The sequence below is a fragment of the Peromyscus californicus genome, unplaced genomic scaffold (assembly GCF_007827085.1).
Source record: "Peromyscus californicus insignis strain IS unplaced genomic scaffold, ASM782708v3 Scaffold_9__1_contigs__length_137607984, whole genome shotgun sequence".
In the NCBI taxonomy this organism is placed as follows: Eukaryota; Metazoa; Chordata; class Mammalia; order Rodentia; family Cricetidae; genus Peromyscus; species Peromyscus californicus.
In genome coordinates this window covers 85,589,739-85,614,623 of record NW_026294617.1, presented here as the reverse complement: position 1 = coordinate 85,614,623, position 24,885 = coordinate 85,589,739, and the positions used below count along the sequence as shown (strand labels likewise).

General features: G+C 50.0%; 1 protein-coding gene across 3 annotated transcripts in view; it reads left to right on the top strand.

Annotated features, from left to right (window-relative positions):
- Positions 1-2,025: 2,025 nt before the first annotated feature.
- Positions 2,026-24,885, top strand: part of Slc6a17 (solute carrier family 6 member 17) — a 47,015-nt gene continuing 24,155 nt past the window's right edge. The window contains exons 1-3 of one of the 3 annotated variants that reach the window (XM_052732105.1): positions 2,026-2,419; positions 19,832-20,204; positions 24,663-24,820. In XM_052732105.1, the coding sequence (XP_052588065.1) occupies positions 19,919-20,204; positions 24,663-24,820 (444 nt within the window). In that variant the 5' untranslated portion in view covers positions 2,026-2,419; positions 19,832-19,918. The other 2 variants (XM_052732107.1, XM_052732106.1) reach the window with 2 other exon arrangements.

Here is a 24,885-nt window from a genome sequence, read left to right as displayed (position 1 = left end):
CAATGAGAAGCCCATTCAAGTCTGGTGACCATGAAGGCAGAAGGAGATGGACTTTTCCCCCAGAGAATTTTGCATGAAGAAAACAAGTACTGAGTTCACTCAAGATTAGGTCTGTCAGCCAGTAGATGTGATACAAGGGCCTTCGTGCCTGATAGACATGCTGTTTTCAGTATGCCTCAAATCCAGGAGTGCTTTTCCTTTGTTCCCAAATCCCCTCTTTCTAGGTTGTCTTACTGATAATACAAACACCTAATAACAGTCATTTATCAAGGGTATGTGATATCAGATAATTTAAAACAATCATCTCATGTGATCATCACAACTGCATAGAACATGTGTTTTCTGCAAGTGTGTACCTTTTTACAGATGTGGAAACAGGGGCTCATTGGAGTATAGATCTTACTCAAGGTATGTAAGTAATGACAATCTAGACAAAAACTTATGTTCACCAGACTCAAAGTTCTCTTCCCATCACGACACCAACTCTAAAGCCCATTTCCTCAAAACCATCTACACTGAGACTTTCCTTCCTCTCACCCCTTACAACACATCAGCTGTCACACCGTATTTATTCACCTCCACCATAGCTCTTATATCACCTGCTTTTTCCTTCCACGAACCTCCATCCTGCTCATTTCCTGGTTAAGCACACCAGGATGTAAGTTCCATAAGGGCAGGGATCATGATGGGTCTTGTCTGTTATGTCCGCAGGATGGTAATAGTGCCTGCAGATGGTAGGCTTGCTAAATACTTGTTGACTAAAAGCATCATCTATTGGGAGAGATCATTCTCAATGGACATCTTGCATTTCCAGATGTCTCATAGGCAGAGGCACTGATGGCTTCTTGTTCCAATCTGGTTCGGCGGATCTTTGCATAGTGAACTGCCTCAGAAAACGGAGATAGTGGAGGGGAGTTTTGTTCGCTGTCCTTTATGATAAAAATTCTGTCGGTGCAAATCAACAGCAGTTTTTCTTGTAGTCCATTATAAAACATTAGGCTTCCCTAAACTTGAGGATTAAGAGAAATGACCTGAATATGAAGCGTGTACAACTCGCTGTGTCCAGAGTAATACAAGTCCATTGTCTCTGGCCCTGGAGTTTGGTGTCTTCTGTCAACATCCATAAAACTGTTGCAGGACAGCTGGTTAGACTGTAAGTACAGAGTCTCAATCTCTTCCGAGTTCTCGCTTCTGGTCTTTATCAACTTTAGCTACGATAATGAAGATGATCTCACCTTCTCCATCTCACCCAAACAGGTACCTGCCTGTGATATACCCAAGGTCCCCTAGAGCAGAGACAATCATTTCAGACTCCCCAAACAGCACTTCCAGCCAGCCAGGTCCCGTCACCATGTCTAACTTCACCTCTTGTCACCCTCCTCCAGCCCTGCTCCAGCTCAGGCAACCACCTGTCTGCACACATTCTTCACTCTTGTATCTGCCCTGGGCACGCTGTCCCCTCCACAATGGCTGCCCTTTCTCCTTGTGTCTATACCTTATTTAAAGCCAGCATCCTTCAACAACTTTTTGGTACCCAGTTACAATTCTCCCTCCCTCTCGCTGCCCCCCCACTTCACTCATTTGGCAGGGGTCTGGGAAACAGTTGTGCAGGGGTTGGCCTTGTACGGTGGTAGGATGGAAGAGTGTTGGAGGAAAAGGGCAGCCCAAAGGTAGGAAGAGAGGCAACATCCACATGGGGATGGAGAGAATAACCACGGGGTAGGATTGGAATCCTGAAAGAGGGTCAAAAGGAGGTGAGTCTGTAAAGACAGGTGAGGTACCGGGCTCAGGTGGCCTTTGGCCATCAGGGTCCATTTTCGCGAGGGCAGATGCCCTAAGGAGAGAGAGCATTCAGGTCTCAAGAGGCTGCTCCCGGCAACCCTTCTTCTGCTCCCTGCCCACCCCTCTGTCTGTGTCGGCCATCAGAGCCTCGCTCGCAGCCCAGGAGCCTCGCATTGACGCGGGCCCGCGCGTGAGTCAAGCCTGCGTCACGGCGCCCCGCCGCCAGGGTGGCCTTTCGGAAAGCGAGGGAACAGTGCGCGCCGCGCTCCGCCCAGCTCCGTTCCGCTCCGCAGAGCCAGTGCGGACAGTGCGCGGGGAGGGCGGCAGTCGGCCGGGGCCTTCGCAGCCACGCGCTCCCTCCGCTGCGGGACCTGGGCCCCGGGGTGACTCCCTAGAGCCCCGAGAGGGCGAAGGGCGGGAGCAGGGTTGGGACTGACGGCGAGGGAGGGAACGAGAAGCCAGCTGAGCCGCGTGCGCCGGCGCGCGCAGCTCCGGGTCCCCCAGCCCGGGCCCGGGCCCGTCGCCGCTTGACTCCAGTTGCCCTCGGGAAGGACGGTGCACCCACGATCCGTCGGGGACCACGGCCACTCGGCGGTAGTCCAGGGGCCGAGTCCACGCGACGGCCCACGCGGGACAGGTGAGTCGCCGTCTGCTCCCCGTCTGGCGTACCCGGGCCAGCCACGGCAACTTTGCCTGCTGCGGCCCCGCCCCAGCCTGGAAGGCCGGAGGCCCCTGGTGCGTGGCGGCGCTCCTCCCGGTCCGCCCGACCCTGCGCTGGCGCGGGGGCTCCTCCCGGCGCTCCGGCCGCCGTTGCCTGGCGACAGAGCCCAGGGGCGGCGATGAGCTGGCTTGTCAAGGGTGCTCCGCAGCTCCTGCACAGGTTGGACTTGGGCTTCAGCTTCTGGAGCTCAGGATGCCCCAGAACTCCGGAGGTAACAGGACAGCTGCAGAGGCGAGGACCAGCGGAGGACCAGGGAGGCCAGCTCGGTGGGTCCCTGTGCCTGGAGCGCGCCCAGGGCGCAGCTCAATCAGGAGGCTCCGGCGCAGCTTGGGACCCCAGCCCCAGCCACTCGGCCTCGGGCCCGTGACCTTGACGGTAACATTGGCTAGAGAAGCAATACGTTCGCGCCCGAGATAAATATTTAATTCCCAGTCCCGGGGCTGCTCCTCAGTGAATCTGGAGTTAGAGTGGAAGAGGCCCTTCCTCCCCCGAGGGAAGCGCATCTGGGGACCAAAAGATAGAGATAGGAGGCATGCACTGGGGGCCACAGCCTAGAGGGGCCCGCTGTCTGGAGAGAGGCCTCCGCCACATTTATACCTGTGCAGACGCTGCTATGAAGGGATGATCGCAGTATGCCAAGGCTGCTCCCCCAGGGGCGCGGCCGCCTTGGAAGGAAGCCCGATGCTTCAGTTCTCTTGAAAGCCCAAACATCTCTGTCAGGGGTTCAAGTTAAGAAGTTCTGAGGCTACTTGGACCCAGTTGCTGTCAAGTGGACTTTATTCTTTGAAAATTTCCCTTCCTCCCTCTCTCCCCACCCACCCTTCCTCCTTCCCTCTCCCTCCCTTCCTCCTCCCTCCTCTCCCTCTCTCCCTTTCTCCCATCCTTCCTGTCCCCTTCTTTAGAAATAGTTTAATGGGCCGTATGACTTAGGACATTTCTAAGTAGAGCTACTTTGGGAGGCAGTTTAGCTGTGAACAAGAGGCAAGTTGGCTGGGGTTGGAGCAATGGGGTTCATGAAGAAGAAAGATTGCCGTTGCCCTTGTTAACAGGAACTTCCAGGGACTGAGACAATCCTGGACTGGCTCTATAGTATCTTCAAGCTTTGGTGGGTTTCTGACTGAGTGGAGCGTAAGCATCTTGTGCCTTCAGCGGTTCTCACATTGTATCATGTCCAGTAAGGTAGATCCATCTCCTGGGAGAGGACTTTCAGGTCACACCTGATTGCCCTTGGCGACGGCCGAGGCCCTCAGAGGTTGTAGCTCCCGTGTTGTCTTTTCCTCTAGTGGAGCCGCTGTGGCTAAGCAGGTGGTTGAATTGAACAGAGGATTTCTGCAGCTTAGCCTACAGTGACTCAGTGCAGGCGATGAATCGTGCCCACCAGCTCTGATTGGAGTGTGCTCGGTCTGAGTCACACCGAGTCGTGTGTCAGCTGTTTGTGAGTTCGGTGCAGTTCTTTAGCAGGACTCGTGAGCTGGAGAGGCCTGAGCTTTAAGTGACTTGGGCCGGGGGGGGGGGGGGGGAGGCACGGACACGAGTCTTTGGAGCAGATTTCAGTTTGCCTTGCTGTCAACAAGGGCCTGTTGAACTCTGTCCTCATGGGGATGGCCAGCAGGGTCAGGCTGCAGAGGGGGCACTGTGTTTGACAGTTTGGCCTACTGCTCCATCATGTGCCAGCATAGTGATCTTGGGCAAGTCACTGCATCATGGACCATCTGTTTCCAAAGTTGTTAAGGAGGACACCACTGGTGGCATTTTACACAGTCTTACTTTGTGACCAGTGCTAGACATAGCAGGTGCTGCCAGATATCGGGTTCCCACCTCTTCTGTTGTGGATCTCAACCAGAGATGATTTCCCCCCCCCCTCTCATGCTGTGCTCCTGAGCATGGTGATATGTGTGTGTGTGTGTGTGTGTGTGTGTGTGTGTGTGTGTGTGTGTGTGTAGGCATAGGCATATGGAGGAGGCCAGATTCTCTATGATTGAACCCACAATTCAGCTTCAAATGGACCTAATTCCAACTTTCAAGTTTCCCCTGGGTGGGGAAGCTGGAACAGGAACCAGGCTAGTGTCAGGTAAGTAGTATGGCCACTTACACTAGCTCCTGGATGACTCCAACAGCGAGACCTTGACTCGCTGGTATTACTTATGACTGTGGCCTGTCCCCAAGCTGGGATACCTGCTGAGTAGATTTCAGGGGTCCTTTCTCTTTGAATGGGTCTTGCCATCTCCCTGTTCACCTGTCCTATCTGTCATGGAGTTGGAAGCTTCAAAAGAGATGCTCAGTAGAGCTGTTGTTGGCTTTTTCTAGAGAGGAAAGAGAAGAATGGGTCTCCTACCTTTCCTTACCCTTTGTAAAATGTCTAGATCTAGGGCTGATCTAAGGTATATTCACTTCAAGAATCAAGAATATAAGATTCCCCCAAGGTAGCCAGAAAAAGTCCAAGCTGACCCGTGGACTCCAGTTGGCTATTATGAGAAAGGGGCGGGGGTTTACATTGCATGTTCACTCTGAAGTCAATGCCTTCCTTATTTTATTTGGAAACATATTCCATGACCAATAAAGACAGGGATGAGAGGATTCCAGAGCAGGAGCCTCCTGCCAGGTGCTCCCCCTCCCCTCAGACTCTCCTGTCCAGTTCTGCTGCAGTAGGAGGATTCATCATTAATCCCTCTAAAACCGCTAAGATAAGCAGAGAAGAGTTTTAAAAAGGTGGATTGGATCCCCAACCCCGACTCCCAGGCAAAGTCTAACTTATCACTGGCTTCCAGGCTATGCTGCAAGAAATCCTGACAGCCAGACATCTGAGAACCAGGGTGGGAAACAAAACAAAACCCTTGCATCTCAGACCCTGTGCCAGCCTCCCCTGAGCAGCATCCTAGGCTGGTAGAGGCAAAAGCACAATCCTGGATTGCTGGTGCACTATCCCAGACACAAGTGAGGCAGTGCTCTGAGGGAAATGCCTCCTACCTCCCCTCCTTCCTTCCCTCCCTCCCTCCCCCACCCTTTTTTCTCTCCAGATAGTGTCTCAGGTAGCCCAGGCTGGCTTCCTTACTCACCTTGTGGCTGAGAATGACCTTGAACTCCTGACCCTTCTGCATCCCAAGTGCCAGGATTACAATTGTGCAGTAGCACACACATGATTTTAGCAGAGGAAAATGCAGTTCTGGACTGCACACTTCATACTGTGGCTGGCACACATAGATAATACCCAGTTTTTTATTGAGGCCTCTGTGCTTTGCTAAGTACTCTCTCTACAGGCAATCTTCTTCAATCATCCCTGTGATCCCAGGAGATAGATATTGCTATCTGTAGTTTATAGATGTGGATTTTGAGGTTCAGAGAGGTTAACTAATTTGCTCAAGGTCACTCAGATTAGTGAATTGCTTCTGTCAGACTTCAAATTCCATGTTCTTAACCACTTCGTGATGCGTTTCCAATAACAAGTTCTTAATGAATGTGGCTGACAGTGTAGGCATTTATCAAAGTGAAGGTTTATTAAAATCTGGGGGCTCTGCTCTTCAAACTAGTGTCCTGGGAAAGGGAGAATCAGATCTCTACCAGTGGGAAACCGGTAGAAAATGACCAGATCCGTACTGCCAAGGTTTAAGGAAGATGACATTTGGTTCCCGGTGAGTCAGAATCCAGAAAAAGACCCTAGACTCTATCTTGGTGCGTTATATCCTGTTCCTGCCTTTCTCTTCCTGGCTCTGCAGCTCCAGATTTCACTCCCTTCAAGTTTGTCCACTCAAGGCTGGTGCCTGGAGAAGGGAGGGATGAGGTGGAGCAGGTCAGATGCTGCCCTGAGAATCTCTGCATCTGCAGAATCAAGGACAGCCAGGAGCTGATGGGAGCTCTGGTGTGTCAAGTTTCCCTGCTGGACAGTCTGTGCCAGGGATTTGCAGTCTCTGATGAGGCCTGGACCCCAGAGCCAAACTGCTGGCATAGCAAGGTTATTACTGTCGCTGCTGGCAGGGGCTGGTGAGGGGGGGTGCTGCTTGTTTCCTGGTCACATCCCACGGAGACTCTCCTCTTCCCAGGCTTCTACCACTTGTGTCCTTGGCTGTTCTGGGAAAGCTGGCATCTGGTTCCTCTTGTCTGTCTGTCTCTTCTCTCTCTGAGAAGTTGCCATTCCCAGAGGAAGAGGCCCATATTGTCCCTGCCTGTCTCCCATCCCCAAACCACCAGAGACCTTGAAGGGGGGAGTTCCTGTAAGTAATGATAGATAAGTGAAATATAAGAATTAATGGTCCCCTGCCCCAGCAGACAGAAGCTACCCAGAAACCTTTGCTTCAGGGGCAGCCATTTTGTGGAGATGCAATCTGCTGATAATCATTCTTTCTATCCCTCTTTCCATGAGTATTTTTTTTTTTTTAGTATTAAGGCATTCATTGATGTGTAAATTCAGTTATTTAAAAATACATAATCATATATCACAGGTGATGCCCTGAAATAAATGTGTAGCAAGCACATGGGAGAACATAGGCTCAGAGGCAGTATGAATATTACCAAGTCACTAAAGTATTCTTACCTCAGAACCAGGTATGCTTTGTTAGGGAATGGTTCTGGGTCCAGTGAGTCTTAGGCTGCCTCTGTCTACATACAACTTGGAGTTGAGGTGTGAAGACCTGTTTCTACTGTAGTTCTTGTGGGATGGGAGTGAGGCATACTAAGGGCCAGAGGAACCTCTGATCTAAGCCCTGGCACTGAGCTTACCCAGCAGTTCATCTGAAGATATCACTCTATCACTTATACCTACTGGTTTAACTAGAATTTCTTATGTGCTACTGATTTGCCAACTATTCCATTGCTCACAAATAGAATTCACTGGTCCGCATTCCCAAAACTCTGTCAATGATATTTTTCTCTGTATAAGACTCCCAGACCGCCGGGCAGTGGTGGAGCACGCCTTTAATCCCAGCACTTGGGAGGTAGAGGCAGGCGGATCTCTGTGAGTTCGAGGCCAGCCTGAGCTACAGAGTGAGTTCCAGGACAGGCTCCAAAGCTACACAGAGAAACCCAGTCTCGAAAAACCAAAAAAAAAAAAAAAAAAAAAAGACTCCCAGACTCCCGTCATTTAAATACTAAAATACTAGCAGGAGCTGTAAGCAGAGGAGAAGGACTGCCCACAAAAGATGGGAACATCATCCAGTAGGTGATCCCAGCAGGTGAGAAGTCAGTGGGGATTGAGATTATCTCTTCTTGTGGGATCTAAGAGAAGCAGAGTTTTTCTGCTGAGCGCTGGGCTGGTTCCCAGAATGGCTGGTGGGCGCTGTCCACGGTCCTGCCATACCCGGACACCAACTGCCTGCTGGTAACCTGAGACTTCCTTTTAACAGCTAGGAAGGATCTGCTTGACCAGTGTCCCAAGAGTAGGTATGCTATTAGTTTTGGAGAAGAACCCAAGGGAGTAAGGAAGCTCTTGACCTCAGGGAGAGGCCATGGTCCATGAAGTTGTTCTACTCAGCATGTGGAGGTGGATTTGGGCACACCATTCTGCAAGGCAGCAGGACACACTACAGATCTTGCCAATCGGTGCCAGAGGGTGCATGCGATCCAGAAACCACAATGCCCCATATCTCTTGGAATAGCTTGGGGGGTGGCCCAGGGTTGTGAAGCCTCCTTCATTTACCATAATGTTCCAGACCAGCATTAATTTTTCTGTGTACCATGATTTGTGAACAGTTGGAAAATACCAGCACATGAGAGTCTTCACTACAGAGCTTGGTAGATCACAATTTAAAACTCAGCTCTTGCCCTTAATGGCTGGGTAACCTTGTACAGGATGGTTAGAGTTTCTTTTCCTCAGAATCTTCATTTATCAAACAATGATTGCACTTTCCTTAAGTCATTGTGAGCATAGTGGGTCTTAGTTGTGACTTGTCCCCAGTAAGGAATACTTTCTTGCCCAGCTGTCCACCAAGCTGCACAGAGAGCAGGTAAGGAAAGAGGTCCAACCCTTCTTGATCCCAGGAAAGAGACTCCATGTGGGGACCATAATTAAGGGTTTCTGATTACTGTTCCTTCAAGTGCTCTTCAGAACTCTGCTGGCTAACTCAGGTAATTGGACACTCAGATCCTTCAGTGTGTCTTTGAAACAAGAGAAAATAATGAGTTTAAGGAAATCCAGGTCAGAAGATTTGGGCAGATGCTAGGAGACCCATCTGCCACCATCCTGAGTCCCCATGGGTAGGGAAAGAAGAGAGTAAGGTCTTCAGTCAATCACTTAAGTTCTCATGTCTAATTTTAACCTTTTTCTTTTTTAAAATTGATATGCATGCAGACCTTCTGTCTGGGGCCTGGAGTGTCCTCCACCAGTCCGGCTCCCTGTTTCCCTCTCTTCAATGCTTACACCTCTTGCGGCAGCCTGGTCCAGGTCACTGCCATCTTTCATCTACCCTTTCAGTTTCTCTAGTTGTTAAATTACAAGCAACTATTGATCCTTTTGAAAACAATTGTGTCAGATCCTATCTCAGCTCACAAATCTCCCAGACCGTTCTGCCAGCCTCAAAGAAAACCCAGACTGTTTCCCATGGCTGTGGGTCCTGCCTGCTCTGGACATTCCCCGTCTTCCTACCTCAGCCCCTCTCAACTTCCCTGACTGAGGGTGCTCTGGTCATAAACCTTCCTGTTGCTTACAGTCACCAAGCACCCTACTTCTGTCTCAGAGCCTTTGTGCTTTCTGGTTCCTCTCTCCTGAATGCGTTCCCAGGATATCTGAATGGCTCATTCTCTCTCTGTTTAGGCTCTTGTGTTATCTTATCCAAGTATGCTGTCTTAACGCCTCTGTATCTCATAACATCCTTGCCCCCAACTCCATCTCCTCCTCTGCATACTTCGTATTATATATCATGTATTAATTTGCGCCCCCAATGTGAGAATATAAATCTCACAGGGCAGGAACGTAATTTCCTCTGTTTTGAACAGGTCCTGGCACATAGTGGATAGTGTATATTTATTGAAAGAAATAAAGGAAAGGAAGGAAACAAAAACAAATAAGAACGTATTTTCAGTAGTGCCTCTAATTTACAGGAATCTGGGCTCCATTCTTCCAGCCCAAGAGGACAGTGGGAAATCATTTTAGCAATGAGCACTTGCTTGTCTCCCCCAGCTCACCATGTCAGTGGGCCCCTGTGTGCTTGTTCCACATTTATTCAGGGCATCATAGGAATGCAGGTGGATTTTCCTGCAGGTTGAGCCAAATTCCTGTATTTTCTGAACTAAAGGAGGTGGCTGGTGTTGGATAATGGAGGGTGGGGGAGGGGTGCTTTATTGATCACAGTCCTTATGTTTTTATACACATGAATTAGGAGTTTTCATCCCCATCTTTTCAGGTCCAGATTCGGGAATCATAAGAGGCTACATATTCTCCCAGAGATTCACTGCTGATAGATGGCAGAGCAGGATACATAGTCGGGTTTACCTACCTCTAATCCCATGTCTTCCTATGATTGCAGCCAGGTTGGGAATCAGGCCCTGGAATCAGACCATGGTAGTATAGATCCAGTGGCCTCCACTTTTGACCATAAACTAGTTGCCTTATTCCATGAGTTCCAAAATACATGTTTATGCTCACTGATACATCTTAAAAGCAGGCCAAAATGTGCAATCAATGTCCATTTCAAAATGGCAGCTGATCTGTGGCAGGGGTGACCTACTTCCATTGGCCTAGGATCAAAGGATCTTGAGCTCAGTGAAACAGAGGCAACTCCTGGTAGCCTGTACTTCTTCATTCGTAAAGTGGGAATACCAGTGGTATTTTCTGTTGTAACTGTGGAGGGATTAGAGGAGACAATGGCTGAATGGTGTTAGCACCCTGGCTTCCGCAGGCAGCGGTGGGACTGAAGCCATGTGACCTGTGTGCTGCAGCTGTTGTTGTTACTGCTACACCCTGCTCCATCTTCAGAAGTCCCCAGAAAACAACTCAGCACCGAATGCTGTCAGAGTGCACTCACGCAGAGGCACCGCGCCCCCCATCTTACCTACGGGGCACGCATCTCCCCCTCATATGAAATGGTACAAAGGAACCAAAGGATCTCGTTTGCACTGACCACGCCCACATCCTCCAGTGCCAGTTCCTCCCCCTCTGGACCATCTGCCTCTTTTCCTGCTTCTTTTCTGTCTTGAATAAGAAAACAAAATATTGGCCACACAGAACACATTCGGCAAATATGACAGGAGGGCGGTGGGGAAGCAATGCAGGAGTTACATTGACTCCTCAGCCTCATTTGTTGTTGGGGACCATCCCCCTCTTACCCCCCCTCCCCCCAGCATACTCTGTGCCACATGGTGCCCATCCACACTTACTTCTGAGATGAGGATGAATCCCATTTGTGAGATGGTGAAGGTGGAGTGTTAGTCCTGGTTCCTTTGAAAGAGGAGAAAGCCAACAGATCATAGTCAGGCCTCTTGGTGCACCTCGGTTTTTTTTTTTTTTTAAAGATTTATTTATTTATTATGTATACAGAAGAGGGTGCCAGATCTCATTACAGATGGTTGTGAGTCACCATGTGGGTGCTGGGAATTGAACTCAGGACCTCTGGAAGAGCAGTCGGTGTTCTTAACTGCTGAGCCATCTCTCCAGTCCCCTCGGTTTTTAAACTACCACCTGAGGATGTCCTTGGGCCATGACATCAGAATATTGCATCAGAAAATGGAAAAATATTTAAGCTAGGAAACTAAGTGCAGGACTGGAAAAAAATTAAGGGGCATTCAAAATGCAAGTTCAATTTTTTTCTCAAAGCCTATTTATTGAACATGCATTAATAGAAAAACATCAGAATTTGGTCTTGCCAAGGAGGAGACCAAAACACAAACCCAACAAGCCTGTGAAATGGAATGATCAGAAAAATCACCATTCCTTGCATTTGACTCCTCAAGGAGTTCCTGCTCTCTTTTTCCTTCTAGCCATGTGGTAGCCAGATGCAGTTGGTAGGTAAGTGATGTTCTCTATTATTTTACAGATGAACAAGGAACAGAAAGCTGGCTTCTGAGTGCTGGGTCCTCCCCACATGCTCAGAGAGCTGCATTTGATTAGTACCCTGGCAGGCCCTGCAGGCTTCTGGTCGGGCTCGGTGTTTACCTGGTCAGCTCTGCTCACTCTTCTCCCTGCCTCTTTGTTTTAAAGGCAGCAGTTGAAATTTCAACATGGAAAGGAGGTTGTTCTCAGAGGGTGGGAAAGCAAGGACTCCAGAAAATCCGTGTTTCACCCACGGAAATTTGTAGGGTAACCTGTGTGTAACAGGCAGGCGCTGCACAAGGAACAGCGAAGGTGGACAAAAAGCTTCCCCATGGTTCCTGCCTTGGAGGAATGTCCTGTTTGGAAAAGGAATGGAGCATGTGAACAGCCGACTATCCTGGGAGCCAAGGTAGCCTTACAGAGTATGCAGAGGTGGGAAGAGAAAAGGGCCGCTAGTGCTTCCATGGAGCATTGTAGAAGGTGTCACTGAGGTGAGTGAAGAGGCAGACATAGAAGACTTCTAGAGGCTGAAAACACGGGTTACTGTAGAGGGGGGAATTGAAGGCCAACACTTATGTGGACGTGGAGGGGATCAAATGCCTTGAGAAGGGCTATAAGGCCGGGCATGGTGGCGCACGCCTCTAATCCCAGCGCTTGGGAGGCAGAGGCAAGTGGGTCTCTGTGAGTTTGAGGCCAGCCTGACCTACAAAGAGAGTTCAAGGAAAGCCAGGGTTGTTACACAGAGGAACCCTGTCTCGAGAAACAACAAACAACAAAAAACAAAGAAAAAGAAGAAGAAAGAAAGAAGGGCTATGGGTTCTCTTTAGAACGCTGTGTGTTCCTAGCAGTCGCTTCTGAAGGCTACATGTGAGGGCCCACAAGATGGCTCACAGAGTTGTGTGCCGCCAAGACTGGTGGTCTAAGTTTGGTCCTGGAGGCCCACGTGGTGGACAGAAAGCACCAACTCCCACAAGTTGTCCTCAGACTTGCACATGTATGCAGCCATGCACACATACATATGCACACATACTAACACAAACATATATGTATAAAAACAAAAAATGTAAAGGCCGTAAGTAGGATGGCTAAGATAAGTGAATAGGGAGCCTACCAAAGGTTGCTAAGAAAACAGAGGGCCTGAGGCAGAGCAGGGTGGTGGGGTCAGGACAGAGATGGACACCCCTGCAAGACGTCATGACCACTGGGTGGAGTGAAAGAGGAAGGAATTCAAAATGGAGCTGAGGTCCTTGCAGGTGCGTCCTGGGAGAGGAAGACCGAGGGAAGCTACCTCAGAACCATGCAGGGCATGTCAGCTTACCTTCAGGGACGGTCAGACATTTGGAGAAAATAACTAAAAATAATTTGGAGGACCGTTTGCATTTCTGATAGCAGTCCAACATGTTTTGTGAAAGCCTCGAGGTGCTGAGGTAATTAGGAAAACTGCTGGGGTCACAACCCCTTGTCACGTGGAAATCAGGAAGCCACGACGCGTTCTCCGAGGGAAAGGGATGGAGCCACATTTTCTCTCCACCGCCTGATATTCTTGAACTGGACCCTTGGCCTTGAGGCCGAGATGCTGGAGCTCTCAATTCCTGCTTAGAGTATACCTCAGCTCTTCTTCAGGATGGCCGGGTCACAGGATGCTTTCTAGGGTCATAAACTTTAGGGAGCAGAATTGGGCACACCACAGACGGGAAAATGTGTGCACTGTAGTGTGAATGGTTGGGCTAGCTGCCTGCTTTCCCAAAGATAGCATCTTGTTCACTCAGCTTCTCTGGGGAGTTCATGCCTTAAATGATCTGATACAGGAGATACTCCAGATCCAGAGGAGCTAGTCTATCATTCCGGAAGAGCCTTTCCTCTATATTCAGTAGCTTTGGGGTAAGGGACTCTGGGCGTGGCCCTGCTCACAGGGTGAGAACAGCCATGCCCTGCCTATGGCTGATTACCGAAGTGCTGTGCCTGAACATTTGTTGTGGAGCCATTAGAGCTCTGGCGGAAGGTATTTTTTACCTGTCTGCCTCCTAGTCTCACTATATTTTTTTTCTCTCTCCTTTAAAGAAGATTCACAGTTCACTGCTCAGTCCTGCTTTTCTCCCGTGAGCTATTCTGAGCTCTGAGCCACGCACATGGGTTGCTAAGTGACAAGCTGGCATGGAGGTTGTTCTGCACTCCAGCCCCTCAGTGTTGTGCTTTAAGTAATGGAGGCGTTCCTGTCAGAGTACCACGCCACTTCATCGTCTAATGTGCTGCTCGTGAAAGACTTCACAACCTACCCCAACTACTACAGGGGGATAACTAGAGTAGAGTCAGGCTGCTTGTCAACACCTCCTCACTACACTCCAGCGGGATCTCAGCTGATGGAGAGTGGTAGGACAGACAGACTGCAGAGCCTGTGACACCCAATCCTTGAGTGGTCATGCTTTGTTCATGCACGTGGTGTGCAGGAGGGACACACTCTGGATATATGCTGGGAGGCTGCACAGATTCCTCATTTATACACAGGGAAACTGAGGTCCTGCAAAGTTAGGGTGCTGCTCACATATCTTGCTCATGGCTGGTCCGCTGGGATGTAAAGGCAGAGTGGAGAGATGTTGCCCTCTCAGGAGTCGAGTATCCTGATGTCTGTCCCAGGCCATTTTAGAGCCATTTGCTAGGTAACTGTGGATTTCCCCATCTGGTCTGAAAGCTGACAGTTGGCCATAGACAACAAGCCAGAGCATGCTCTCCAGACTTGGGGGCAAGTTATGAGGGCTAGGGTTAAGAAAGGTCATGTCAAGGGGCTGGTACCACCTTCCTTTTAAAGAAGCTGCACAAGGCTGCTGAAATGGTTCAGGAGGTAAAGGCAATTGCTACCAAGCCTGATGACCTGAGTTCAATCCACCCACGTGGTGGAAGGAGAGAATCAACTCCCACAAATTGTCTTCTGACCTCCATGTGTGCTATGGCACGTGCATGCACGAACACACACACACACACACACACACACACACACACACACACACGCAAATAAATAAATGCAATAAAAATTTTAAAACATTAAAGAAAAAAGCCCAGAGAATGAACAGGTAGAGGAGTAGACCTGTGGGGTGTGGCCTTTGCTCTGGACTACCCTTTTCTGGTTGCTCCTGTGTGTAGATGAAGTGCATGCAGTTTACTGCCTGCTTCCCTGAGCTGGAGTGTAGCTCAAATGAGAGCCCACAGAGAGAAGCATTGGTGAGAACCTCTTAGTCTGTGGCTCCTGTCCTGCATGACAATTCTCAGTGTTGTGAGGGACGCTTTAGAATATACCCGTGATAGATGAGGGAACCGAAGCCCAGGCAGTTGATACACAGTGATGCTGGGATTTGAATCCAAGTCCAGCATAATTAATACCCCATACTATACCAGCATGGTGTGCGAAAAATGGTTGTAAAATGACTTTAAATGACCACAGATGCTATATATGAGCTGTTTTATTGCTAATAACAGTGCTTAACTTTTATAAATAGTGTTGCTGGGGTTTTGGATCCATACCTGGAGCTGCATGGTGTTTACTTGGCTCTTTCGGGCTCTAGGGTGTGATGAGTGTGGTGCTGGTCAGAAGCCTGAGGAGGGCCTAGTTCTTGCCATGAAGAATGAGCATTTCTGGGCTGTGGATGTGGCTCAGTGGTAGAGCACTTGCCTGTGTTCACAAGGCCCTGGGTTAGATCATTGGCACCACAAGAGAAAAAAGGTTGGCATTTCTGAGGTGGGCCGAAATGTTTCTCTCAACCACCTGCCTCCACTTGCACCCTCTGCTCACTCTGTCTTGCAGGCTTCCTTCCTTCCTTCCTTCCTTCCTTCCTTCCTTCCTTCCTTCCTTCCTTCCTTTCCTTTCTCTCTCTCCTTCCTTCCTTCCTTCCTTCCTTCCTTCCTTCCTTCCTTCCTTCCTTCCTTTTTCTTTTTTTGGTTTCTCTGTGTAGCTCTGGCTATCCTAGAACTTGCTTTGTAGACCAGGCTGGCCTCAAACTCACGGAGATCCATCTAATCTGGCTCTTGAGTGCTGGGATAAAGGCATGTACCATCACGGACCCGCCACTCTGGTTCTTTCTGAGGAGAAAGAGGGGAATCACATAAGCGAATATACATGAGAACTTACATAGTTTAGTGTACAGCGATGAACACTGCCAGGCCTTCAGGCTGCAGCTGTTGGCAGTTGGATCCTTCCTTTGTGTCTCCTCTGTGCTGGGCTCTTCCTTCCAGCCATTGGCTGCATCTCCCAGCAGCTTTCTGGGAGAGGGGGACTGTCATTAAATGCAGCCATTTTTATCATGAGGAGATCAGCCCTTGGGTAACTAATGGGTCTTTACCAGGAGCACACAGCTCGTATGTGGCCAGGTCCTCCAGTGGTCAGCACCTCATCAAGAATGCCCATCCACGTCCTTGCTCCCCATCATGCTTTTCCTGCTCTTCCCACCCCGCCCTGACCATTTGGACCACATTGCTGTTCTTGGATCACATTACTAGCACTACTTCCTTTCATAAGTGTATGTGGGTGTGCATGTGTGTGTGCATGTGGGTGTGCATGTGTGTGTGTGTGTGACTCCTATCTCTGCTCGTGTTCTCTCCTGTCATTTAGCCTCTGCTCCAGAGCCACCTCAATGCCTTTGCTGACTTCCTCTCCAGCGTGAAGGCAGGGGGCTCCTTTCCACCCATGCCGTTTCTTTGCCGCACGCTTCACCCCTGGCCATGACATTTGATATTTATTTCTTTAGTACCTGTCCCCCTGAAAGAAATGTGAACTCCACAAGAGGGTCTGTTTTGCTGACTGCAGTATCACTTTCCCAGAAGAGATCTAGGTATGCCTGGCTCCTTCCTGCAACCCCTTCCCCCCAGATCAACAGTGTTGATCCTGACTTGATGAGTGGGATACCCTGTTAGGGTGTCAGGAGGACTGAGTAGTCTGGGTAATTGATTTCCTCTCTCTGAGCCTTAGTTTTCACACACACACACACACACACACACACACACACACACACACACGCACACACGCATGCACACATGCACACACACACAGGCATGCACCCATGCTTACGTACACATATATGTATATATATATCGAATGTCATATTGGGTGACATTTAATTTTTTCAGAATATGCTCTTGTCATCACCTGAAAATATCACTGGATTTAGAACTTCCTGATTGTGGCTTCAGCCCAGCACTGCAGCTTGCAGGCTCACATCATAAGCTTGCATCCTGCAGACCCAGTGGTTCAGGGGTTCCCGGGCCCCTATCCCCTAGAGTGGAGGACACTCTGAGTAAGTGACGCCAGGAAGGGAAGGCCATGCAGCACTGAGTGTGGCCCTGTGGCTGCTGGGCACGCAGCTGTGGCTGTCCTCTGGCTTTCCAACTATGTGCTGCCCTTGTCCTTGAGTGTCCCTAGCTGAAAGTGGTGGTACTTTTTTCCCCCTTCACAATAGTGACTAGAGCTGCTACTCACCATGTGTTTATGGGGAAACATGTGCTCTAGTTGCTCAGCATCTAGGTGGATTCTGCAGCTGGTGGGGATCTCCCCTGGCTTTCTCCACTTTGAGCTTAATGATCAATAGATCAGACCTAATGCACTGCGGAACGTTCTGTGAAATCCTATGTGGGAGAGGTAGCTTGAGAAAAGTCTAAGCCAAGGCATCCCAGTGATTGCAATCTCCAGACCTCCAACCGTATCCCTGGCTCTGATCTACAGTAAAAGCTTTCAAGGTTAGCTGCGGGGGGGGGGGGGGGGGGGGGGGGGGGGGTGGGGGGGGGGGGTGGGGGGGGGGGGGGGGGAGCAGATTCCCAGACAAGGAGTGCTTGTGAATGCCTTAGGCTTCCTCCATTTGAGTGTCATGGGGTCAGGGACCTTCTGTATGTCCATGACTCACCCTGACATCCCAGGCCCAGACACCCGCCTCCTTATTGCATAACTCCTAGAATGCCCTTCACCGTGTAGCATGGGCTATACAGCACCTGGGAAGAGAGCCCTAAGAGCTCAAGAGCCCACAGACACACAAGTGCCACCTTGGACACCCTCTCTAGGACACAACGGGATGTTCAACTAACCCACTGTGCCAACTTGGGACATCCTCCAGGATGCGATGGACTATTCAGCTAACCCGCTATGGAGTCTCAACAGAGCGTCTTATTGGGAATTCTGAGATCTTTTAGGCAGGCTGACTCTGCCCTAGTTCCTCCAAAGCCCAAGACCTTGATGTCTTGTTCCTGGGGTGGAGAGGACAGTTGCAAAAGATTCACTGCTGTTCTTGGACAAAAAGAGCAGGTTAGTGTCACCTGCTGATGTGGCCCACAGCCTGGCCTGGGTAGAGCTAGCCAGTCTCACAGGCTAGCATGGATGGTCCCCCGCCCCCATCATATAGGCCTCACAGCCTTACCGCATTCGTAGCAGGGACAGGCTAGCCGGTCAGGTCCTAGCTGGAGTTAGCCAGGAGGGTTGTACCAACTCCAGAAGAAAGAATGCCTTGTGCCCTTCTGCCACACAGTGACCTTGCCTGTGCTTTTCAGGGGGCATAGACACATGAGAAGAAGAGCAAGCCTAGCTCAGAGACAGCTTGTTCCCTTAATAAAGTAATTACAGAGCTGGCTAATTTACATCCCTAGAAAGATGCAGGGCAACGGTAAGCTGGGGGGTGTGGATAAGTGTGTGTTTAATTTTAAGTCCTCCAGCCTCTCCTTAATGAGGAGGTGCCTTGAAATACAGCAGAACACTGGGATTCTTCAAAGCACTCCTTTTCTTGGTGCTTTTTTTTTCTTCCAGGGAAAGTGTAAAAGACAAATGAGGGAAGGCAGCAGCAGGGGAGGGTTGGCCTCCCCCGCCATGTTGTGCTGACATTATCTGCCATAAAGCTGTCGCTGAAGGATGGAGAACCAGCTCTTGGCTGCAGTGGCCCTCAGATAATGTCAGTGCTGAGCAATGACCCAGGGTTTGTTGGCACCAAGCAAGCATTTCTAGGGCTCTGGTGCCAGAATCCGTAGCTGAGCCCGGGCAGCTTTCCTGCCAGGGAAATGAAAGGGACTTAGTAGCTACTGTCCAGGGAGCTTTCTGAATCAGAGGTGGGCTCTCAGTTCTGCCGAACTCCTGGTGACTCTTTGGCCCATGGATTACGTTTTGAACAGGAAGAATTTGGAGAAGTCAGACGCTGGCTTCCTGTGTGTATTAGTTACTTTCTCATGGCTATAGCCAAAGACCTGACAAGAAGCAGCTTGAGAGAAGGAGGACTTTGTCTTAGGGTTCCTGTTGCTGTGAAGAGACACCATGACCATGGCAACTCTTAAAAAGGAAAAACATTTAATTGGGGTGGCTTACAGTTTCAGAGGTTTAGTCCATTATCATCATGGCGTGACATGGTGGTGTGCGGGCAGACATGGTGCTGGAGAAGGAGCTGAGAGTCCTACATCTCGACCCACAGACAATAGGAAGTGAGTCTGAGTCACTGGGTGTGGCCTGAGCATATATGAGACCTCAAAGCCTGCCTCTACCGTGACACACTTCCTCCAACAAGGCCATACTTACTCCAACAAAGCTACACCTCCTAATAGTGCCCCTCCCTATGATCTTATGGGGGCCAATTATATTCAAACTACCACAGTCTTCTTTTGCCTTATAGATAAAGGAAACACAGCTTTCCATCGTGGGGAAAGCATGGCGGTGGAGGCAGCTAGGGGCATTGGTACAAGGAGCATGAGACTGCTTGCTCAAATCTGTCTCCACAGGCTAGGAAGCCCAGAAGGGATGCTGACTTATTTTCTCCCTTTTACCCTTTTCACTCCATCCGGGACCTCAGCCCACGGGATGGTAGGCACACATTCAGGGTAGATATTACCCCCTCCCTTCCTCCTCTCTGGAAATGCCCTCTTACAACACTCAAGGGTGTACTTTATGAAGTTGTTCCTTAATTCAAGTTGACTGTTGAAATTAACTACCATCCCAGAGTCCCACCAGATGGTTTTGGCTAAGTAGAACACAACAGGGGTAGGTGTGAGCCACAACCACGCTACCTCAGAAGGGGAAGGGTATGGGTATCCCCAGAGGTCTAGGCTATGCGTTATAAAAGGTGGATGTCATGGCAGATGACCTGTGTTTGTGTTTGGCATATGGTTTTGCCGGTTCTGCCCCATTAGGTTCCCAGCACCTTCTAGTGGTACCCAGGTAACACCTATAGGAAACCAATGTGTGTTTACTTTCAGCTCCCCAGTGAGCATCCTGGTGGGGAGAGAGGTGAACTTAACACTTGGGAATCTGGGGCTAATATGAGCTCTGTATCGGGGACTTGATTTTGGTTCTGTGTGTCTACTCAGGGCTCCTTATTTCTGGCATTGCCAGCCAATCCTCTGCTGCTTATCTGCTTTCACAGGCCTTTGGATGATAGAGAGCTGACAGAAACCGAACCCCACCTTCTCTGCGTGCTGGGGAACAGGGCTACACAGCCCCAGTGGCATCCATGCCGAAGAACAGCAAGGTGACCCAGCGTGAACACAGCAATGAGCATGTCACCGAGTCCGTGGCTGATTTGCTGGCCCTCGAGGAGCCTGTGGACTATAAGCAGAGTGTACTGAATGTGGCCGGCGAGACAGGTGGCAGGCAGAAGGCGGCGGAGGAGGAGCTGGACGCGGAGGACCGGCCAGCCTGGAATAGCAAGCTGCAGTACATCCTGGCCCAGATCGGCTTTTCTGTGGGCCTGGGCAACATCTGGAGGTTCCCCTACCTGTGCCAGAAAAATGGAGGAGGTAAGAGGTAACCATGATTGATCGAGGGTACCTGGAAAATGGAAAATGGGTTGGGCTGGGAGAGAAAGGACCATGCTTTTGCTGTGGCAGAACTGGAATCCTTGGAGATAGGAGTGCAGAATTCCAGAAAAAGACTCATAGAGTCACACAGTGGTGCCGGGCGGTGGTGGCGCACACCTTTAATCCCAGGACTCGGGAGGCAGGGCCAGGCGGATCTCTGTGAGTTAGAGGCCAGCCTGGGCTACAGAGAGAGATCCAGGATAGGCACCAAAACTACACAGAGAAACCCTGTCTCGAAAAAAAACAAAAAAAACCCCCAAAAAACAAACAAACAAAAAAAAAAACAAAAAAAGAGTCACACAGTGGCTTGTAGGTATAAAAAGTCTGGAGGTCATGATAGGAGTGGGGCTTCTGGCTCCAGGCTGCCACAGTTCAGATCCCACCCTGGCCATAGCCAGTCAGGCCTGGGACCTAGTACAAGCTGCTGGACCTGTGTGCCTGTCACTGCTTACTCTGCAAATTGAATGTAAGAGCACTTCCTGCCTACTCTTGAGAGCTGGAAGGATTCAGTGAATTTTATACACTACCTTGGTAAAGAACAACTGTTGGCTGTGACCGTCAAACACTTAGGAGATGCGAAGCACTGTTTTAAGCACTTAAATGGATGTTGGGCTCAACTGCTTGAAACTCCTCCCATCTGAGCATCTTGGAATAACAAAAGCACCAGTTTCACCGGTGGGTTCCTCCCAGTAACCTTGTTTAAGGAAAAGGTCATTGTCTTTACTTTAGAGACTATAAAACTGAGGCACAGATAAGTTGGGTAATTTTTCCAGGTCATGTGGTCATGTGACATGAAGGTTTAATACTAATGATGGGATTCCACCTGGTGGGCATGGCCTGTGCACTGTATACAACATGGGCTGGCTGCCTGTAGTGGATCCTCATGCTGCACCTGGATGCAAATTCCTCTTGAGCATATGGCCTGCTATAAAATTGTCCTCAGTGCTGACGAAGCACCCAGAGCATGTAGATATCCCTAGGTACTGTCTCTCCAGAGTGTGGAAGTTTACAGGAACTTTCCAGAGGCAGACTGGCTTGAAATGATGGGAAAATAAAGAAAACCATGGTACGCTTGCGTTTTAGTTTCCTTTCTATGGGTGATAAAATACTCTGACTAAAAGCAACTTCAGTGAGGGAAGGGTTTATTTGGCTTACACTTCCAGCTCACAGCCCGTCATTGAGGGAAATCAGGGCAGGAAATCAAGCAAGAACTTCTCAAGAAATCCTGGATAAGCACTGCTTGCTGGCTTGCTCACAGTATACTGCTTAGCTAGCTTTCTCATGCAGCCCAGACCACTTCCCCAGAGAATGGTGCTGCCTATAGTGGACTGGGCTCTCCAAGATCAATTACTTATCAAGGAAATCCCCAGAAGACATGCCCAGAGGCCAGTCCCTTCACCAAGTTCCCCTTCTCACATGACTACAGTCCCGCTGACAGTCAGTGTTAACAAGGAAAGCTAGAAGCTGCATTTCCAAGCCCACACTTGTGTTCCTGAGAAATCCGTACACCATGGAACTTCATAGCTCCTGAACCCCTGCTCTGGGACCACCCCGCTCCAGCCTGTTGGATGGCTACAGCTTTCCAGGCATTTTGACTTAGCTCTTTCCTGCCTTCTCCAAGGAATTCCTAACATTGTAGCCTCTCCCAAAATTTCTGCTCCATTCAGAGAGGGACACCCCACCTTTGGATCGGTTACTTTTTTCATTACTGGAACAAAATAGCTAACAGAAGAAACTTCAGAGAGGACGGACTTAGTTTGGTTCAGGGTTTCAGGACCGCTCAGTCTGTCCGGGTGGCAATGTGAATGAGTGTCTCGAGTCAGAGAAAGTGCGTTGGGGAGCTCACCCTGAGGCAGAGCAGCAGGAAGCAGAGAGAAATACAGAATCAGGGATAGGCTGTAACTCTCAAAGGCCCACCCAGGGACTCACTCTGCCAGCCAGACCTCCTCAAGGCTGTGCAGCAGCATTCTTCCTTAGTGTCCCTGTTCAAAGTAACTCATTCCTTTTTCACAGCACCCTTTGGAGAGTGGAGGAGGATGAAGTGACATTTTGGTAAATAAAAAATGGGTGCATATCAGCTGTTTCACATGGTTTTGTCTAATATTTTCTTTCTGTCTACACAGACAACAAAATAACAGCAAAGAGAGATCAAGAAATTTGTCCAAAGGTGCAGAGTAGGTGGCAGAGCCCGGATTCCAGTCTTGATGATCTGACCCATGAGTCTGGTCTCAGCTCCTTTTCAGTCCGTATCTCAGTTAAATGGGGCCAAAAATGGGCTCTTAAGCCCTAGAAATAAATGGGCCGTGCCAAAAGCAAGGTATGGTGTATAGACAGGGATCTGGGGAAGTGCAGAGAGCCAGACTCTGCTCACTTGTGGTTGCATTCTGCTAACTGTCCTGATGCCCTGAGTGATGTTCCCAGCTGTTTAGTCCTGAGACTCCTGAGAGGCACTGAGGCATCAGAAGAAATCCAAGTCGTGTTTTCCAAGGTGGAAGAGGGTGCTGCAGGATTTCAATGATTGACTCACAAAAGTGCCATTGATTAATCATGAATTCAGCTCATCTAAGCGTGCTGGCCTTGAGCCCTCTGGCCAGACTACACTTCATGTGGTCATGACCTGCAGTCAAGACTAGGAAGGAACCTGGGCCGTGGGAGGCCCATTCACAGTCTTTTGGCCACAGATCACTTTTAGAGGATCTTCCCAGGTTTGGGGAAGAGGAAAGAAACATTTAAAGGAGATACCAATGTGTTCTGACACCCCGACACTCATCTCTCTGTACATCTTGTCCTTCCCGAGAACACTGAGGTAAAAAAAACAAAACAAAACAGCGAGGCTCCTCCTTGTTGTCTTCCTGCAATAGATTGTTTCTGTTGCTTCTGTTTCTCTCCACAGAAGACCAAGACGGACTGGAGGGGGGGGGGGTCCGTGCCTATGGTTCTTTAGGCTCTCCCTTTTCTGAGCACTTGATGGGGCTGCTTGTGAGGGACAAGATGAATGAGTGGATACCTGCACTTGCCCTCGTTCATGCGTGCATGCATGTGCATGTGTGTTTATGTGTGTGTGTTTTAAGATGCGGTTGCTCTGTGAGGCTCCGTGGGAAGCTTCTTTTGGAAGGCTCTCCCCTGTGAGTTCTCTCAGCAGATGTGTGCTCAGGTGGCCCCCTGTGGTGTGACCAATCCAGGATGTGTGCATACACATGCCTGCTGACATTGTCTAAATGAACCTGAGGGAGCATGCCTCCCACGAGGTCTCCCAGGATGGCATCTGGGCCTTCTGTTTCTCCTGCATCCCCCAAAGCCTGAGTCTGCCATAGAAGAGAGCCATGGGACACAGCTTCTGCTGCTGACTGACAGATCTGGTGTCCAGTAGTTGCCTGACCTCCAGTGTTCATTGGCAGACTAGGCATGTGCCTGAGAAGGGTGAGTGACAAGGGACAGAGCAGTGTAGCTGAGGCTTCGGGGGATTCCTCTCTTGAGAGGGTTTCCCTGAAGGTGCTAGGTAACCCAGGAGACAGGAGTCAGCAAGACAGTTTGACCGGCAGGGCCTGGCCGATAGTGTTGCTAACAGGGCTATGTTCTTGGCACAACTCTTGGTGGGGTGCACTCATCCATGTCCAGCCGTGGCTCTAATTCTCTTGCTAAATGCCCTGTCACTTGGAATGGAGATCCTGTCTGCAGCTAGGTTTAAGACAGCAAGATTAATTTGTTATCTGTAATCTTTAGCAAGATCATTCCATCCTTTATGATTCCCTTATCACGCTTTCCTGAACAACTAATTTCTCTTCCATTCCTCCCAATTAGCTGCAGATTAACGGTGATGCTGATCAGACCCTCTCTCTCCCTGGAGAGTTTCCAAGCTCAGCTCCTCTAGAGTCCTGCTGTGTCAGCATCCGTCTCAGCTGCCAGCAGGCTGGACCACAGAGTGGGGAGGCGGGTGGGAGTGAGCCCTTGGGAACGAGTGAGCAGGACCTGGGACATCTAGGAGGGTTGTGGACAGGTGTCCACAGGGCACTATGTGAGGCCAGCGTCTGTGACTTGACATGTGGCTCCCTGAGAGGCAGGGAGGTATCTGCTTCAGAGCCCAGCCTTGAGAGCAGAAGGCACTGGCATCCATATGCTCCCCCACTTCACATCTCGGGTCAGAGGATCAAGGAGAGGAGAGGTCTGAACGGGCCAGTGTTGGAGAGATCACAGCCACGAGCCACACCATTTGCAGAGAAGCTCCAGATGGTCGAAGATGTGGCTGAGTCTGTTGGACGTGGCTGCCACCCCTTCCCGTACGTGGTTGCCACTGCCCACACACTGTAGCTGAGACTGTGTGGCATGGCTGCCACCCCTTTCCTCACACCGCCACACTGATCCAGACCTTCTCTAATGGCCTTTCTCTGCTCCATGCAGGTGCCTACCTGGTGCCCTACCTGGTGCTGCTGATCATTATTGGCATCCCCCTCTTCTTTCTGGAGCTGGCTGTGGGCCAGAGGATCCGCCGTGGCAGCATTGGTGTGTGGCACTACGTGTGCCCCCGCCTGGGGGGCATCGGCTTTTCCAGCTGTATTGTGAGTTCAGAGCTGGGGGCTGGCACTGTGTGGGAGGCAGAAGGGCCACTTTTGGATCATGTGGA